General features: G+C 43.3%; 1 protein-coding gene across 1 annotated transcript in view; it reads left to right on the top strand.

Moving 5' to 3' along the window:
- The window catches only part of LOC139917389 (receptor-type tyrosine-protein phosphatase N2-like), a 186,661-nt gene that overhangs the window by 11,189 nt on the left and 160,472 nt on the right, over nt 1–15,000 (top strand). Inside the window, exons 3-7 of the mRNA XM_078287538.1 lie at nt 580–724; nt 4,769–5,051; nt 6,062–6,406; nt 7,657–7,697; nt 10,510–10,880. Coding sequence (XP_078143664.1) covers nt 580–724; nt 4,769–5,051; nt 6,062–6,406; nt 7,657–7,697; nt 10,510–10,880 — 1,185 coding nt within the window. The remainder of the gene's footprint in view (nt 1–579; nt 725–4,768; nt 5,052–6,061; nt 6,407–7,656; nt 7,698–10,509; nt 10,881–15,000) is intronic.

The raw sequence follows: 15,000 nt of genomic DNA, 5'->3' as shown, positions 1-15,000 counted from the left end.
AGGGAGGTGGTGAGATGTGAAAGGCAAGTGAACTGAGGCAGAAAGGTTTATAGTTGGTCATATTCCTAAATGGGGAGCACAATATTTCATTATTGAGATAATTTGATGATTGAATTTGACCAACATTCCTCCCGGGTCGAAAAAAGGTTTGTAGAGATTTGTGTAAAAGTGTGCACTGCTGAGCGGTAAGTGGATTAATAAAACATGAGAAATTCTCCTCCTGAACTTTTGGCATGAACATCAATAATTTGGATGTGAAATGACATAATGACATAATGAGGATAAAGTGCAGAACATCGACTTTAATTTTATTGAAGAACAGCCCGTTTTTTACATGGTCCAACATTTCAGGCAACAGGATTATTTGGACAGATACAGAACATATTCAGTGAAGTTCCCTTTTTCATTAAGTATGTATTCACGCCTTGCAATGACTTCTTGAAGAGGAATTATCTCTACGCTTGGCTCTAAAATGCTCAGTCTGAGGCGGCGTGGAGCACATGATTGGTTCAAGAAAACATAAATACTCACTTACTTTCCCTGTTTTCCTTCCTCTCTCCATCCATCTCTCTCCTTCAGACCGGCAGCTGAGGCGATGGACCCGGCGGACCAGAGGGTGAAGCCGGTGGAGGAGGAGCTCAGCAGAAACCTCCAGGCGTACCTCCAGCGCCTGGGCCTCCTCCCCAAGACGCCGTCCCCTGCCGGCCTAAACCCCGCCAGCAAGGTGAGGGAGATCCCATGGGTGCCTCCTTATGCCAGGCTCAGACGACACGAAATTGTCTTTTTTCGTTTTTCGTTTTTACTCCGTGTGACATAGTGGAAGACGGCAGATGTGATGTAGGCGACGTTGTACGACTCCCCAACGTTAAGTCTAGCTTGTCAGATTTTTGGGGGATTTTTTTTGTCTTGTAGTGTGACAACCCAACGACGGGTTCCTTGACGCCGATGCAAATAAATGAAAACCAGTTTGCATGTACAGATCACAGACTGTAAGTTATAGGTACAAACACACTGAAGTGAGACTCAGGAAACAGATCTGTGCAGCTTGAAGGTAACGTTAAATAAACATTAGTTACCTCCAGTTCTAGATAGACTACGTGTCGTCTTCCTCGCATCCAACAGCAGCTCCAAACTGGCCTTTTCTTTTTCTTTCTCTTTTTGCAACGAAACACTGCCGACAGAAGAAGATGGTTGTTTTTGCCTTTATTTGAGAGGTGAAAGTGGAGAGAGAGACAGGAAACATTGGGGACGACATGCGACAAAGGTCCTGGGCCGGATTCAAACCCTTTGGGAAGCGAGAGCGTTATTCATTCACTTTCCTCACTTAGATTTTCGCAGCTAGTCTGGGTATTTGACATTCCAAGTGATATTGTATAGCACAAATTTTCAAAATTGCAAAATGTTAGGGAAGTACCAGAAGAAGAACCGTCGCAACTTCGTCTTTAAACCAAGGAGCATGAACTGGAAATAACTGGAAAAGGAAAAAATTCAGCTACTCTTGAAGGCCGATGGATGCTCTTCAAAAAACTTTAATGGATGCAGTAAAAAACAACGCATTTCGGCGACATGCCTTCATCAGGGTTACATGAAATAATGAATAATTTTTGATGAAAAAATATTAGGGAGGTAAATAGTGAATCCAGCCAAAGCAGTGAATAAAAACAGTAAATGAAACAATGAGAAATTAATGTCAATAAATGTAAAATAACAACAACAGCAGCCAAAATAATCAACTTCAGCTCCTCCCGCTCCCTGCTTCAGCTTTGGATGGAGGAAGAGCAGGTGGGGCATTTGTTTTTACCCCAGCGTCTGCATAAAGCCCCACCCTGCCGTGCACACACACCCAAACACCTGCCTCACACACACACACACACACAAACACACTCATATACAGACTTACACACACACAAAGACGCACACACACACACACACACACACCTGCACAACGGGGACTCCGGTGTCATCTTTCGTTGTCAGTCTGCTCCCTGGTTTGTGAATCGCCCCCGCTTCCCGCGCTGTAACTGATGGCTTCTCCCAGCGTGACCGTTACGAGTGAAATAATACCAGCTGAGAGTTCAGGAGTTCACCCCCCTAATTAATAACTCTCCACGTGATTGGCTCTCCGTCATGTCCGTCACTCGGGGGAGAGGGGGGGGGCGAGAGCGCGGCTGAATGGGGAGAGGCCTTTTCCTCCCGCTGGGGGATTGTGCCGAAGACGGACGGACCGAGGAGACGCGGAGCCCGGAGGCGTCGCTCCGGGCTCCTGGCCTTTTCTATCCGGGTTCGTGCGTTTGGTGGAAAGGGAAAGGGGAGGAGAGGGGCTGGAGGGGGCTGGAGGGCACATGTGGTGTAAACTGATAACTGCCTCAAACTGCGTCAAGCGGATGAATAAAGACATTCGGGTGGTGTCGAGAGGCTGAGGAGAGGCTTACTGTGAGTGGCAGTGGCAAATATCAGCGGGAGCCTCGTCCATACAAATCATAAAGAAGTGTGATTACTGTGAGGAAGACTAAAGTGAAATCTTAACCGCTTATATTTGCATTGTTATGATAATTTAACCATTACTTAGGCTTGTACTATTTCTGTTCCGCTAGGTGGGCGTTAATGGAGCCGGCAGCCTTTTGTTGCAGCTGATGGTTTTTGTTAATGTGATTGCATAAAAGCCTAATAACTTGTTTTTTCGAAAATGGGCTTTATTTTCATGTCAGCAGTCATTTTGTTAAACTTTATATTTTCAAATGCTGGATGAAAGTCTTCACATCCAGACAGAATGTGATTTCCATGTTCAAATACTCTTATGAAATGATTGGTGTCACAAAATTAAAAAAAATGCTCTGGTACTTTTTAAAGGATAATGGAAAGCTTGTCCTTGGCTGACAGCAAGAAAACACTTTTACAGACTAGATCCTCCGTGTTTTTGTTGAATGTTGAACCTCAGGTAATGATTCTTCAAAATCCAAATCTATTTATTTTGCCAGGTACAACAGCTGCACAAGGATTTTTGACCCAGTAAATCGGCGCTGACGCGTTACAAGACAGCTACACAGTACAGGACTGACAGGCGATGGGTGCAGGGCGAAAACACAACAGGACTCAGACAAGACGCTCTGTAAAACAGCAGAGTAAACACAAACCGCTCAGGCAGGATGAGTGTGCCGTTTCAGCTGAGCAGCGTGCTCTGGTGCAGCAGCGGCGGCGCCGTGCTTTGCATTCATACAGTACAGCATCGCCCCCGGGTGCTGCCCAGTACAACCACAGGCTTCTGCTGTGGACTGCTGAGCAGCTCCAGCTCTCAACATTTGGGGCTCGAGTGCCTCATGACTAGCTGCTGAGGGACGGGACGGTGTTGCAAATTCACTTTTCCCTGCCAAGAGTTTCAGAATTACTAACCGTTTTACAGTCAGGAGAGTAAACAGGAACTAGAAATGAATGTCAATCAATGTGAAATGACAACAATAGCAGGGAAATAATAACCTTCAGCTCCCCCCCCCCCCACCACTCCCTGCTTCAGCTATGGGTGGAGGAAGAGCAGGTGGGGCATTTGTTTTTACCCCAGCGTCTGCATAAAGCCCCACCCTGCCGTGCACACACACCCAAACACCTGCCTCCTTTAAAAAAACAGAGAGAAAACAACACAAAAAAACTCACATGTGCACCAGATGTGCATGCACAAGTGTATGCAACAGTAGATTAAATGTAAACACACTACAAGTACATATTCAAAGGAGTGGATGAAAGTGTAGCATCATAGCTGGTAACAGTAGTGAAGAGCAGTAGTGTTGTCTGGTCCTGCAGTATTCTGGCTATGTTCACACTGCAGGCCTTCAAGCTCAATTCTGAAGTGCTGCTCATATCTGATTTTGTTGTCTATTCTAGGATATAACCCATATCCAAGGCCAATATGAAGTGACAGCAATGCTGAAAAAACATGTGTGGCATAGCGTACCAGTCTTTACTGTTTCTCTCTGCTTTGATCTGTGTAATAAAGGCGAAAATTCCCCCATAATAATCGTAAAAAAGAAAAAAAAAAATCACATATCCGTTTTTGTAGCTATGCTTTAACCCCCTTGTTTCAACAAGTTTCTGTCATGGTCATGTCATGTCCAAACTCCGCCAAGTGCGAGCACAACTCGATCAAGAAAATCCTCCTTAGGTGCATGGCCAAAGATTAATACGTGAAGAAAGAAAAGCCAACACTCATAATGTCCTAGCTGCCCATTCAAATATATGACAAAAGGACATTATGAGTGCTGGCTTTTCTTTCTTCATGGTCATGTCATGTGCCTGTGAGTTTTGACTGAATTGAGGCGTCTCCCCAAATACCAATCAGGTCAGATGTTAGGTTTTCTTTCCATTGCTGTGTCTCGCTGTCCTCCATGTTAAGCTGGGTATTGAAATTATGACAGTTGTGTCAGGTGAATGACACAATTCACACACAGATCAGAATTGGAAAAAATGCAACTCAATGCAGCTTTTTACTATTCACACTGATTAGGAAACATCAGATCTGTGTCACATGTGAGGGAACAAATCAGAATTGAGACATTTTCAGCTGCAGTGTGAACGCACATTAATGAGTCGGTTGAACAGAATAGTTTACTGTCGGGTTGCGTTTTTGGAAATGAACTCTATGTGAATATCTGTGTGTTTATTCTTTCAGAGTGACCGTTTCCAGTCGGGCATCCCCGCAGACTACTACCGCTCCAAGGCCCAGGGCGGGGGTCAGAAGTCGTCTCCTCCCAGCTTCTCTCCTCTGTCCTCCCTGCAGCCTCTGCAGAAGGAGAGACCCGCAGCCGCCCAGCGCCTCGGCTCCCAGGCCGAGGCCGAGCTCCTCCTGTCCGCCCTGAGGCGGTTCCTCTCTGGGCAGCTGGCCCTGCAGGGTGGGGGGGGAAACCCCGAGCGGCAGGAGGCGCCCTCCTCCCGCCTGAGGCCCTTCTACAGTAATGGAATAGAAAATTCTGGACTCAAAAAAGAGACATCAAAGTCCAGGCTTCTGAGGATGGGAGGAAGTCAGGGGTCTTCAGTCAAGGATCCGCTCAGTTCAGTGGATGGTACGTGTTTAAAGGTGCAATGTATGTGTAGCATTTTAACATCAGCAAATCACGACCATGTTCATTTTGAGACATTAGTATAATTACTGTAAACAAACAAGACGATCGCCGAGAAGATCGTCTCTACTCTGCATTTTAAACTGTGAGCCACCGGGTCAGATTTGGAGGGAAATCTGCTGGATTGCTTTATGGCACAAAACAGGAACGCTTTTCACTTTGTAAATAATACACAACTTTATTCTAGTTCCACAATTCTAGCTGCGTACTTTCAACTTCACATCATCTTACCTGGCCAGAATGCATATTGGCTGTTATTGACTCTTATCCCTCTTATTGCTCTCCAATAAAAATGCCAGGTAGGGACATCCAGTCAGGAAGCAACAGGGTTTATGGGAAATATGGCTTTTGGGCAGTGGTAATCTGCAAAATCTGTGTTTTTTTTAAATTTTATTTTGTCTCCATCTTTGGTGCTAAGTGCTCATTGCTGTAGTGTTTCTACACCTGTCAATCAATACTGTGAGGTCTCTTTCCTTGGATTTTCTGTTGCTGCAGTTTGAGTTTCTCTTTTCTTTGTCTGTTCAGCCATGGTGGCTATCACTGCTCATGCTAACTACCCAGTTCTTCTTCTTCTGTTTATTCCAAACAAACTGGAAATGTAAAACGCATCACTTTGTGTGCACCAGAGGATTTTTCCAGGGAAATGTAGAAAATGTAAAAGCTTTCAATCACTATTGTGTTCTATCAGTCAGCGATAGAGCGTAGCAAAACACACATTTAGGCTATTTATATGAAAATGTTGCAGATTATTCCTGAAATTTTGAGAAGCACAATATGCTACATGCAGCACCTTCAATCCATTGTCAGAGACAGACTCACTTTCAAGTGCAATAAATGTACACAAATTTGTCTTGAAATGAAAAGACAATTGAAATAGGTGTAGTGACAAACAGTTCACTGGTCCGATGTCTGACTCCCTCCCTCCTCTCCACCTCGCTCCGTCTCTCCTGCAGAGAGGTTCATCCAGAACGTGCTGAAGAACGTGGGCCGGCAGCATGTGGACATGGACGAGATGACGACCCAGGACCTGGACCAGCTGTCCCGCCTGATAGCCGACGCTCTGCAGGTAGTCGAGCAGGACCGGGGGGGCCAGAAAGCGGGCCTGACCCGGGGCAGACCCGGACCCAGAGACCTGGAGGGAGAGGAGGAGGAGGAGGAGGAGGAGGAGGAGGAGGGGGGGCATGTGGAGGCGGGGAAGGAGGAGGAGGTCAGAAACGAGGAAGAGGAGAAGGAGGTGGAGAACGCTCCGACAGTGAAGACACAGGAGAGCGCTCCCATGGTGCAGGCGGCGCTTCAAGGTAGTTTTATAACTCTTAATTCTCTGCTTTTGGCTTTATTTGTTTGCACATTTAAGATACTGAGCACAAATTATAGCAAGTATACATACACTCACCGGCCACTTTATTAGGTACACCTATGTATTAGCGGCTGGTCATCTGTAGGTCCATTTATCATATTTATATATTATAAGGGCCAACAACTTGTGTGTTGTGAGATGCTCTTCTGCACTCCACTGTTATAAAGAGCCATTATTCGAGCAATTGTGGCCTTTCTATCAGTTTGAACCAGTCTGCCCATTCTCTCACCTTTCACCTCTGACCTCTCTCATTAACAAGCTGTTTTCGTTCACTGGATGTTTTTGGTTTATCGAACCGTTCTGTGTAAAAACTCTACAAACTGTAGTGGTGAAAATCTCAGGAGAGCAGCTCTGTTTCTGAGATGCTGAACCAACAGTCAGACCAAACAAAAAAACGAAACCACTTCACCATGTCTGCATGCTTTACAGTATATATTGAGTTGCTGCCACGTGATTCGCTGTTTGGAGGAGCAGGCTGTTTGTGTTAATGAGTTACCTAATAAAGTGGCCGGGTGAGTGTATATAGATTGTGTATGTGAGATTTAAAAAAAACAAATCCGGAGGAGCTTATAAGACATCTGGCCTCAAGAGTGGAACATAAAAATAGGAATAGGAAAAATGGAAATGGGATTCGATGCATAGAGCAAGGCACTAACTCTGCCAGGGTTTGGGGTTCAATTCCTGCTCTGACCTCCCCTACTGAAGATGTTTGCACTCCAGGCACCGTCCGCTGCTTTCAATAAAAGCTTCCACTGAATAGCTTAAAGAATAGGCTACAGAATTAGAGAATAATGAACCAAATGGCAAAATTGTGGCCCGGCTTGATTAACAACATGGAGACAAATGTTTTTAATGCTGATTCTGTAATGTGTTTTTTTCAGTGACTAACTAAATGACCAATGAAACAAACAAATGTGCCAGTCAAACATTACAACAGAATGTGTTGGAGATATAAAAAAGAGCCCTTGAAATAGAGAATAGGCTTTTACTGCTTCTAGTTCCCAGTTTTTTTTTTACCTTATAAGAAACATGCAGACTGTTGCTGTACTGTCTGCTTATCATCGCTCTTTTTCTTTCTTTCTCTTTCTTTGTTTCTTTGTTTTTCTTCTTTCATTCTGTCTGTGTCTCTTTGTCTGTCTCTGATGAACACACAAATGCGTTAACACACACTGACGCTCTCTTTCCCAACAGAGCGCCACACGGATGCAGAGCAGCCTAATGCCAAAGACAAGGTAGGCAAAAAAAAAAAACAACAAAATGTCGAAGTTAAGACTGGTGTTATGAAAAATGATGTAATATTCTGTGTGAGGGGAGGAATTGCACCCCGGTCCTGCAGTTTCCAAGAGGGTTTTTAGGTGTTTGATATCACCTATAAAGGCGGAGATGACGAGCGTTTCATCCGCTGAACAGACTTCACCAGCTGTTCTGGGACTTTGACAGAAACGTCAAGTTCTACTGAGTTTTAGCACAAAGAAATACTCTTTTTTTTTTTTTACTATTGTACAGAAAATAAGTCTTTGTGCAGTCATTTTATAAAGAAGAAGTTTAGTACATTTTCAGGACTATTGTACAGAAGTTTTTGACTTGCAGCATGCGACTGTATTGCAATTTTCCCCACTGTGCTGAACAAATTATTTTTTCGCTGAAAGTAAGAATACTTTATCAATTTTTGTACAGGAATTCTCTCTCTCAAAAAGATATCTTGATTTATTTTACATGTTTCAAATAAAAAATATACAGCTTGGCAAACTGTATATTTTTTATTTGAAACATGTAAAATAAATCAAAATATCTTTTGAGAGTGCGGATTTCTCTAATTTGAAATTATTTGAAATCGATGCACCAGAGAAGCCGCATTTTATGCCCTCTCAGTCATTTACTCAAGCAATATTATTTGAAAAATTCAGTTTTGTTGCCATTCGGTTCAATGGGATAAACATGAATTTGATTATTTTAACATGTGGTTTTACATACGTGAGCCATTTTGTGATATATATCGATATTGAAAAAAATCCTTAGGAATGAGTTTAAAGGATAAGGCTGGTGTTTTTTATGCATTTCTTACCATCAACAAATCCTATGAAAATAACAAAATCAGAAATGAATTTGTTTTGCTAACAAGTCTCGTCCATGTAGCCGGTGCCCAATGCAACCATGTCCCAGCAGCCATAGAACTCCATTGTATTAAAAAAACTATTAAAAACACGTCAAAGAGCCATGCAGCATATTTCATCATCACGATGCACCGGGCCGGACGACTTTTTCCTCAAACAACTTAATAAGCCGACTGTAAACACGTTTGCGTTCTCAGGAAAGTAGTTCCGTAGCACAGAAAATAGTCCCCGGCGTAATGAAGAATTTGTTCCCATTTGAATTTGATTTGGTAATAACTACAACAGTCTGACTTTTCATGGTAAGCGTTAGCGATTTTTAAAATGTAAACTATGTCTTTGTGAGCTGTATTTAAAGGTTTTTAGCTTACAATTGGAACCAATGACTTCCGGGTTGACGGCTAAAAAGGGAACGTGGGAAGTGGGAAAGTAACGGGAGGAGAGCAAACGCATTGTTGATTTTGTTATTTTCATACAATTTGTTAACGATAAGAAATGTATTTAAAACACCAGCCGCATCCTTTAACTCATTTTGTCATTTTTGTGTTTCAATAAAATTTGCTTGTTATCAGAAGACTCAGAAGACAGCAGAATTGCGTGTCATGATATCCCAAAATCACCACTTCATCACGATACGATTCCACCGAAAGACGATAAACGATAATATTGAGTTATGGCCCGGCTCCAGTCGAAGCTGTCTCCGCCCTGCTGCCCCTCCGACGCCGTGACACCGTGCAGAAGTTAGGACTTTTCCAGCACCGTTAAGACAGAACAAGTTTAGTTTCTGGCTCGTATGACTGTATTGCTACACTGGATTTTGGACCTTGACAAGACGAGCAATTACCCCCGCAGCGGCGAGCGGCGGAGGAATAATAAGACATTCCATTATATTCAGAATAAGCGCTGACAGGTCGGCTGTTCTTTGATTCAAGGCAATTATTTCCTGGTGTTTGAAGCTGCGGATCGCCGACACGCCGACGTCACCGACAAGAAAGCTGCGACCGGGACGTTCAGTCGATAGACAACAGATCTGGATCGGATAATGCCTCGTTACGACTGTAGTCTAATGTCTTCAAATGTCATTATAGAGGTTTACACAACTAATTACTTCCTGGTGGTAGAGCACTGGAAATTTGAATAATTTGTCATGAAATTACTGTCTGGAACAGGTTGTTGGTGATCTTTGTCAATAGAGAGTTTTAGCATTATACTCAACTATTTTTTATATAAAACCCAGTAATGTAATGGGGAAATGTATTATGTTAACAGGATTATTACACTATTAGCTGCAAATTGTTATTTTTAGGCCAGGAATTCTGCACAACATCTGAAATTTTTCACTGTTTAGGTGGCCGTCTGAAATGTTTTTTCTTCTGATTAAAATAAATTGCTGCCTCTTGTGATTTGGAAGTTGCAGCAGTCAGTGGTCCCACTTCCTAACTTTTTGAGGAATTCTGCAGCTGTAAACTGGTGAATAAACCTCCCAGACCTGCACATCAGTCTGGTTAGCGTTAAAGGCATACTGAGTAGGATTTTTGCCGGTCGTGGCTTGTAAACACAACTTTCAAAGTTTTAGATATAAAAGGACTCAGCAGTGGTTTTGGCTGCAGGCGGACTCACCTGCTGCCAAAAGGTCGACGCCCAGAAACGTCCCGAACATTCAGAAATAAGAAAATCCAGGCAGACGCCCAGAAATGTCCCGAACATTCAGAAATAAGAAAATCCAGGCAGAAGGCAGCAGGCTCTCTGCAGACACACACACTGTCACAGACTACCAATGGGCCATAAATAATGATTGAGTAGGATCATTTTTGGATGAGTTTATGCTATTTATTTCAAGGGGGAAAATCCTGCTCAGTCTGCCTTTAATCTTTCCATCTCTGTTTTGTTTGCTGACACTTTGCTCAAAATCTTGTCTCCGCTCCCTTTTCAGGCTGAGAGCGGCAGTCTGTTCACCAAACTCCTGGCCTACCTGGACAAAACCGCCTTCACCGACTCCCCGATGCAGAGAAACCAGGCCGCTGCGGCCGCGGAGCCCAGGAGCCGCCAGGTGGGGCTGGAGAACGTCAGGAGCCGGACCAGCCAGGCGGAGGTGACGGTGCAGAAGAAGGACGCCACCCAGTCGGTGGAGGAGGTGTCGGAGGTGGAGGGCTGGATCAAGGAGGTGGCGCCCCCTCCGGCGGCGGTGGTGTACGAGGAGCCGCACAAGAAGACCATGCACGTCCCGGAGCTTCAGCTGGACGTCAAGACCAGCGGGAAGAAGGCCGACGACGACGTCTTCGGTTACGTCATCACCGATACAGAGTGAGTATCAAGCTGCTGGGGCAATTGATAAGCAGTGGTGGGAAGAGTACTACAATGTCCTACTCCAGTAGAAGTACTGTTACTTTGATGATATTTTACTTCAATAGAAGTAAAAGTACTGCTGTAAAAATCTCCTTCAGTAAAAGTAAAAAGTGTCTGATTTAAAATGTCCTCAGAGTAAAAGTTCCTGAGTTCCTCTTTAGAACAGAGAACGTTGTTAGCTGTGATCTTTTCCATGTGATTCTAAAAGGAGAGAGGTCAGAGTTCAAACTAGATTCTTTTCACTGGAAACATTAGAAACGACAAAATAAAGTGCAGAAACAAAGTAAAGTCAGATTCCTCTTCTCACTGTGAATGGATCCACAGTTTGTCAGTTTACGTTGATCCAGTTTCTGCTGCTGATGGAGAGACACAATCTGTTCTGTGATGGATGGGTTTTAAAATGCAGCTAATTACAATACTTCAGGGAAAATGTACTTGAGTAAAAGTAAAATTACTGACTTTAAAAAATACTCCAAAAGTATCAAAAAGTACACAAGAAGCTGCTCAGTTACAGTAACAGGAGTAAATGTAATCAGTTACTTCCACCCTTGCTGATACGTCCAAAGAGAGTATTGATAAGTTAAAAAATGAAGTATGCTGATACATTATTTGCTGCCATGCCCATGACTGCCAAGAGTAAAATTCATCATGGAATATTCTCTAGTTCTTAGATATTTTATGACGTTTTGCTCACAAAATAGCAGCAGTTTTGATGATGTAATGATCTCTATATTTGAACAGATTTAGAGCAACTTTGATTTCATAAAAATGCACAGTGTCTTGGACCGAAGCCTGGCATACAGAGTGATTCTCACAATGCAAATGAACGTGTTATCACTAGGAGAGATAATAACTTTGTCATTTCCGATACAGTGACTGTTGCTGTGTTGTTACTTACACACAGCAATTATTATTGTGTCATTTACCAGCACAGTGTAAAGAAAAGCTGTCATTAGCAAAATGGCTTGGAGGCATTCACACTTTGTGTATTTGCCGACGCTTTTTTTTTTTGTTTTATTCAAACTTCAATTAAGTTATTGAACTTCATTGAAGGTAGGAACTCTCCAAGTGGATCATGGGACTTCTTGGGTGGCTTTGTCTTCATTTTCTTTACATCTTTTGTAAAAAAATTCTCGCCTGGTTCCAGACTCCTAAATCTCGTCCCGCCCACTTTTCACATTTTGTCGAGCAATTCAGAGTCAGCTCGTTCTCTCTCGGAGAAACAATCGAACCAATCTGAGCCTTTGTGGGCGGGACTTAGTGCAGTGGTTTTTCATTGGTGTTTCGGCAGAATAGATTTGTTGAAATCACCTCCTTAACCAACAGATTGTCTTTGCAAAAACAATATTTATGTCAAAATCGACCGACATTCTTGGTCAGTTGGTAAATGTCTGCTAACCCTGGATGTAGAGGCTGACTGGCTGCAGCATCATGTGACTGAAGTGATGTCAGAGCGGCTACGTCGGTCACTAGTGATTGGTTCAGATACGTCAGTCACTAGTGATTGGTTCAGATATGTCAGTCACTAGTGATCGGTTCAGATACGTCGGTCACTAGCAATCGGTTCAGATACGTCGGTCACTAGTGATTGGTTCAGATATGTCGGTCACTAGTGATCGGTTCAGATAAGACGGTCACTAGTGATTGGTTCAGATACGTTGGTCACTAGTGATTGGTTCAGATATGTCGGTCACTAGTGATTGGTTCAGATACGTCGGTCACTAGTGATCGGTTCAGATACGTCGGTCATTAGTGATCGGTTCAGATACGTCGGTCACTAGTGATCGGTTCAGATACGTCGGTCATTAGTGATCGGTTCAGATACGTCGGTCATTAGTGATCGGTTCAGATACGTCGGTCACTAGTGATCGGTTCAGATACGTCGGTCACTAGTGATTGGTTCGGGGGAAAATCAACCCCCCCACACAGAAAACAGCTAACTAGAAGAAAATCTCAGGCTCAATAATGGATTGGGAACAAAATGGCCATTCAGTCTGAATATCAGGCTAAGAAAATGGTGCAGCGTCAAGAAAATAAAAGTCTAGAGGCAATACTGCGCTAGAAGTTAAACTGATGAAAAATAATATTAGTTCTATTCTTGTCCTCCCTCTGGCTGCTGGGTCCTAAGGCAGTCGTCTACCTTTGCCTAATGGTAAGAAGAGACAACATGGCAGACCAGACACAAGAAAAATAAAGTTCCCCAGATGTGAGAACTGTTTGAAAAAAATAAATGAAAGCACTGATCCCTAAAAACTGTCGTCCAATCGGCTGCCACTACCCTGTGGTAAGCAGGTCTATCTGTAGCTCATGAAATTCCACACAGCGCTTTCCCTTCTGGCTTTGTTTTGAACAAACCTCGATGAGAACCGATGTTTTGTTGGAGATAGAAATGCATTTTTTCCCCCAGTGAATACAAATCCTCTGTTTGTGTTTGCTATCAAGGAGAGATATAGCTTCTCATACTAAACACAACAGGTGCCTCCATTTTGAAACAGTTTGTGTCGGGGGGCATGAGACTCTGCTCCCCCTCATTCTTATTCACACCGACGGGAAGAACAATTTTCATATGGATTTTTGTGAAAAGCAGTTTGAAATAGTTCTGAATAGCTTTACATTTTTTTGCAGAACTTTGGTTAATGTCATTCTTTAGGCATGTTTGGCATTTGTTTACACGGTGTTTGGTATCGAGCGACTTCTTCAAACCTTGAACCTTTCTTACATGTTTCCTTTCTATCCCTCCACCACATTTCTCATGACTCCATGCACTGTATAGCAGAAACACCACAAGTGTTTTCCTAAGAGAAACATCTTGTTTTCATCTCGTCAGACTCAGGTCTTCAATATGTCAAATGTTAGAAAGTCATGCACCAGCCCGATGCATTTTCCATTTTCTTGTGGATCTCACAGGAGTCGTTTTTCCTTGAACCTTCCAGCCTGCACAGCTCCTTCAGTATGAATGGGAAACACACGAGTGCAAACCTTTCTTAGTCACTGCTCATAATAACTGTGGTCATTCAAGGTCAAGGTGAATCTCTTCACACTTCTATACGATACACTGTCAAACTATATTACCGTTTACAACGCTTGGAAAAATAACTTTCTACAAATCATGTCTGTTCTTGTGAGCAAAATATAATTCACAAAACGAGTTGATGGCATTTATAAACGTACAACTTGTCCGTCTCAACAGAATTGAACAGACGGTTAATTTCTGTCTGTTTCTGACTGAACTGATCATTTCATCACCGATCCATCTGATTGATTTAGTGTTTAGATAATGTCAGCTTGTTAGCTAGCTAACCATAGTATCTGGTCAGCTAACCATCACTGTCTTGTTAACACATTAGCTAGCTAATGTATTTCCGCTTTCCATTCACTGCGGTTGGTTTGTGAATCACACGTTTTTTTTTCTCTGTTTTTTGCGATGGTTTAACGCTCCTTTTGTGAATTCACTCCAGAGTTTTTTGGAGTAGAGACTAGGGCTAAAGACAAGACAGTTTACTGTGTCACAGTAACCAAATCCACCTTATCACACTATTCACTTTTACTGAGAACGTTACTGAATGGATCTACAGCCACACCACAACAAGCTATGTCTTGTCTGCTCTCTGTTTCTAGCTGGTTGTTGTATATTTGGTCATTATTTCTGCAGTTCTCGATGGAGTCAGCTGTGGTTGATTGGAGATTTGTGACGCAAATGCAAAGCCTCTATAGAGGAGTGAAATATCTGACTTCTCAGGCTGAATTTGGCTCTTGAGGGCCACAACACCGTGCTAATATTAACAGCAGTAATGGCGTCACTGCAGGGCTACAGCACGGAGGATCAGATGCAGCGCTGTGACATGCGGGCTGTGGCAGAGGTGGAGGCTGAGAGCAGGAACCTCCTGCTGGTTTCACCGTATCACCTCCGCCTGTGGCCCGGGGCCCGCAGGGGGACAGGTGATCCATCACAGCTGGAGGAAAACACCTGCTCCCCACACACACACACACACACACACACACACACACACACACACAGACCACACACACACACACATACAGACCACACGCACACATAGACCACATGTACACACAAATA

This window comes from Centroberyx gerrardi, chromosome 13, assembly GCF_048128805.1.
Source record: "Centroberyx gerrardi isolate f3 chromosome 13, fCenGer3.hap1.cur.20231027, whole genome shotgun sequence".
NCBI classification, from domain to species: domain Eukaryota; kingdom Metazoa; phylum Chordata; class Actinopteri; order Beryciformes; family Berycidae; genus Centroberyx; species Centroberyx gerrardi.
This window is presented reverse-complemented; position numbering and strand designations above follow the sequence as displayed.